This window comes from Rhipicephalus sanguineus, chromosome 2, assembly GCF_013339695.2.
Source record: "Rhipicephalus sanguineus isolate Rsan-2018 chromosome 2, BIME_Rsan_1.4, whole genome shotgun sequence".
NCBI classification, from domain to species: domain Eukaryota; kingdom Metazoa; phylum Arthropoda; class Arachnida; order Ixodida; family Ixodidae; genus Rhipicephalus; species Rhipicephalus sanguineus.
Window position 1 is genome coordinate 57,895,649 of NC_051177.1, and position 3,822 is coordinate 57,899,470.

General features: G+C 53.2%; 1 protein-coding gene across 1 annotated transcript; it reads left to right on the plus strand.

Moving 5' to 3' along the window:
* Window positions 1-923: 923 nt before the first annotated feature.
* Window positions 924-3,537, plus strand: LOC119383029 (intracellular coagulation inhibitor 2). The gene is made up of 2 exons (XM_037650992.2): window positions 924-1,115; window positions 1,728-3,537. Exon 2 carries the CDS (start codon window positions 1,741-1,743, stop codon window positions 2,950-2,952), a length of 1,212 nt encoding a protein of 403 aa, XP_037506920.1. The 5' UTR covers window positions 924-1,115; window positions 1,728-1,740; the 3' UTR covers window positions 2,953-3,537.
* Window positions 3,538-3,822: the final 285 nt, after the last annotated feature.

Below are 3,822 nucleotides of genomic sequence, written 5' to 3' on the forward strand. Positions count from 1 at the left end.
CTAACACCTCGTTTCAATTTATGCGAAGTGATTAATTATTTGCCCAGTATAACCACATGTGCACCGTTTGAAGCAACACGTTTGCGCTGCTGTTACAGTATATTTTTCTCTTCCAGGCGAACACTATTCACGTCAATCTAGCGATCAGCTTTCCGCTTGTTTCGCTGCTGTCATTGTAACGGTGCATGAAATAACTGAAAGTATCCGCTCCACACGAACAAACGACTCAGTTGTCCTGACCGCACATCAGCCTTCTTTCCTCCTGCGTTGTCAAGACAACTCTTAGGAGCATGCATTCTGCTCTTACATGTGAAAACCACTCTATGCCACGCCCACGGTTTCCGGTGTGCCCTGCGGAACTGCTGAAACAAGGGCAGAACACGTAGCGGTGCCGTGCCTCCGTTGCAATACGTGCGTATACGATCTCCGTTTCACGTTCGGCGCGCTTGCTACGGTACACGACACGACAACTGACGTTGGCCGAGAAAAGCCCCGCAGTGACTATGCCGTTCTCACTCAGAGTCGCTCAATAGGGCCAGTGTGTGATAGCGAGGGTGAAAGGGGGGTAGATTTGGCTGACGCGGGAGCCAGCGCGGCGTCGTTGGCGGTGCTGGCGGAGTTCGCATCGGGAAGTCCGGAGCCAGGAGAGATTCGCTCGCCTGCGAGAAGGGCCTCTAGAGCGCGCGCGTGCGTGCGTGCGTGCGTACGGCGGTGTCTCTTGCCACCGAGCTCACTCAAAAAAGAAGAACGAAAAAGCTGCTGTGCCCCTCGCAGCGACGAAACTACGTCAAGCGGAGGAAGAGAAAAAAAAGAAAAAAAAACAACAACGAGCGGCTCTGGTGGTGGCTGAGGAAAGTTCCGGCGCCACACGCTGTCCGGGAAGTAACAACGCAACGGGGTGCGCGACGAGGGGTGGTCGCCGCGAGCTTCGAAGGAGGCGAGGGAGGGCGGGCGTCCGCTTTCCGTCGGCACGGGACGTCACCTCCGGCGCGAGCGCGGCGGGCACGCTTACGACATCCGCAGCTGGATTTCCCGGCACGTCTAGAAAAGAAGGCCCCTCGCATGGGAGTGTGAAGAGCGCAGCAGCAGCCAGATCCACCGGTCATACACGACAGGTAAGAGAGCGGGCGGCGTTGATTTACGAACCGCGCCAGCCGTTTTGCCTCGTGCGTTTCTCGCGAATAGAACGAGCCTCGGGCCAGGCGCTGTGAACCTCGCGTGCAGAGCGAGCCATCGAGGTGCCTGTTTGATAGACGCGCAGCTGGAACCTGTCTGATAGGCAAACCGCCCGTTTCCTTCCGAGCAAGCGGGAGTTTTTATTTGGTGCCTGAGCACGCGTGCGGGGCGTGCTTTCTAAGAGAGCAGTTCCATCGATGAATAAAAAAGACGTAGCGCGGACAGTCAATTGGAGCCACCTATTTAATAGCGAGTTACGATTCTAAGTGGCCATCGTGTCTCTTGGGAGACATGACATCGTCTTTCGACAAAACGGGTCCTGACGTCTGGTGATGTCTGAATGGACGGGTGACATCCTATCGAAGCTCTCAAGCGGTGCGCTGAAACGTGATTCGCAGACTAACCCAATGGCGCTCTTAGGAGGAAAAGAAAAATGTAGTAGCGTCGAGACGCAGTTGCTTTGCAGGACGTTGGACGGGCTCCAAGTCGCATTAGCCGCACGCTTATGTGTCGTGACGCGTTCCTGATTTTTTTTTTCTTTCTCTTTTCAGAAACGAACCCACCATGTATCGCCTGCTTTGCCTGGTTGCTAACGTCGTCGTGATAGCGACGGCAGCCGATCCCGAGCCCGAGGATCGGTGGAAACTAGCCCGCGCCAACAACTTCCTTGGCCTGAACTTACTCAAGGCCCTGCCGAGCAACGCAAACACGAACGTGTTCTTCTCGCCGTTCAGCGTGTCGGCGGCCTTAGGAATGGCCTACATCGGTGCCCGAGGTGATACACTGGAACAGCTTACGCTTAACTTCGGCTACACCGCTGACGAACTCAACGAACTGAAGATCCTGGCACTATTCAAGGAGCAGCTAGAAGCGGCGCGCGACCTGCCTCACGAGTACACGCTAGACATCGCCAACGCAGCTGTTGCTCAGGAAGGCTACGGTGTCCTGCCAAACTACACGCAGGCTCTGATGAGCGCATTTGGAGCCGAATATCTCGAGGCCGACTTCAGCAAGAAGGGGCAAGAGGCCATCGACAAGATCAACAAGTGGGTCAGCGAAAAGACGCACGGGAAAGTTCACAGTCTCTTTGAAGAGCCGCCGGACTTCTCCACGCGGTTGATCCTGCTCAACGCCGTCTACTATAAGGGTACTTGGCTCTACGAGTTCAACAAGCTGAGAACCAAGCCGCGCTCCTTCTACAACGGTGGTGTCACAAAGGTCCTGATACCGATGATGAAGATGAAGTCCACGCTGAACCACACGTTTGACGCAACGCTGAACGCTGACGTCGTCGACCTGCCATACGTCGGCAACGACATCTCCATGACCATCCTGCTTCCCAGTGAGCGCAACGGCATCGAGCACCTCAAGTCGGCCCTCACCACGCAGAACCTGAACAAGGCCATTGCCAGGATGTACCCGAAAGACATGAAGCTCAAGCTGCCAAAGTTCAAGCTCGACACCAAGTACACGCTCAAGCCAACACTCGAGGCACTGGGCATCAAAAAGATATTCTCCGCGGACGCAGACCTCTCCGGTATCAGCGGCGCCAAAAATCTCTACGTCTCGGATGTGTTGCACAAGGCCGTACTGGAGGTGAACGAAGAAGGCAGCGAGGCCGCGGCCGTGACCGGGTTTGTGATCCAGCTACGCACAGCGGCGTTCGTCACGCCACCGCCGTTGCCGAAGGTGTACGTCGACCATCCGTTCATCTTCCTCATCCGAAACGTCAACACCAACACTATCATGTTCCTGGGCGAGGTCAACGCTCTCTAAGTCACCGCGTTCCACTCACTGAAGCCACCATATTGTGCCATTTCTCTGTCATTATGCGAGTTTTGCTGGCGACGATGGAAAGGCGTGCTTTTCTTGCGCTGAAAACAGGACATCATCGACCAATACTTGAAAACATTTACTCGCCGCCTTCGGAGATCACTGTCTCTAGAAGGGTACGTTTTTATTATACGTAGCAATACTCTGACGACCCCTATGATTTAGGATCAAATTACGTAGCTGATACTTAGTAATCTACTTATGATACCCATCTTCGTGCTTTGTGCTACGCACCAAAACTTCTGCATCAATGCGGACCTGGAAATGTTTAGTCTAGTCTTCCGGCACGGGGCTTGAATGCATGTCACACAGTGGTTTATTATCCGCCCCCACTTCGTCGTCCCTGCAAACTCCTCATAATCATAAAGAGTATCACCAATGTGAAGTTGAAAGGATGTTTGTTTTATGTGTGTTTATAGCATATGTGTACAGCGTTGCATCCGGACAATTACGGGTCAATATACAGATCACGGTCACAATGCTGCGAGAATGCTGTGAAATAAAATGCGTATCTATTTTTCGTTTTAATACAGTGCCCTTGTTATTTTTTGCATACTGTGATAAAACGTGGTATAACAGCCATTTGTACAGACGCCGAATGCTCCAATATGGCAGCAGTATTGCACAGTACGGTGCCCAGGAGCAGGTAGGTATTTGTCTTAACAATGTCAAAGCAGTGTCTGTGACGAGAAATTGACAAGAGCCCCATTCTGTTACTTAAAACAACGCCCCTGCCCTCCCCCTCTCCCCCCCCCCCCCCCCCACACACACACAACCCGACCTCACATTGTCATTGGCATAGGTTTTCTATTT

Coding starts and splice junctions, on each gene's coding strand:
- LOC119383029 (XM_037650992.2), top strand. CDS start 1,741: ATGTATCGCCTGCTTTGCCTGGTTGCTAACGTCGTCGTGATAGCGACG.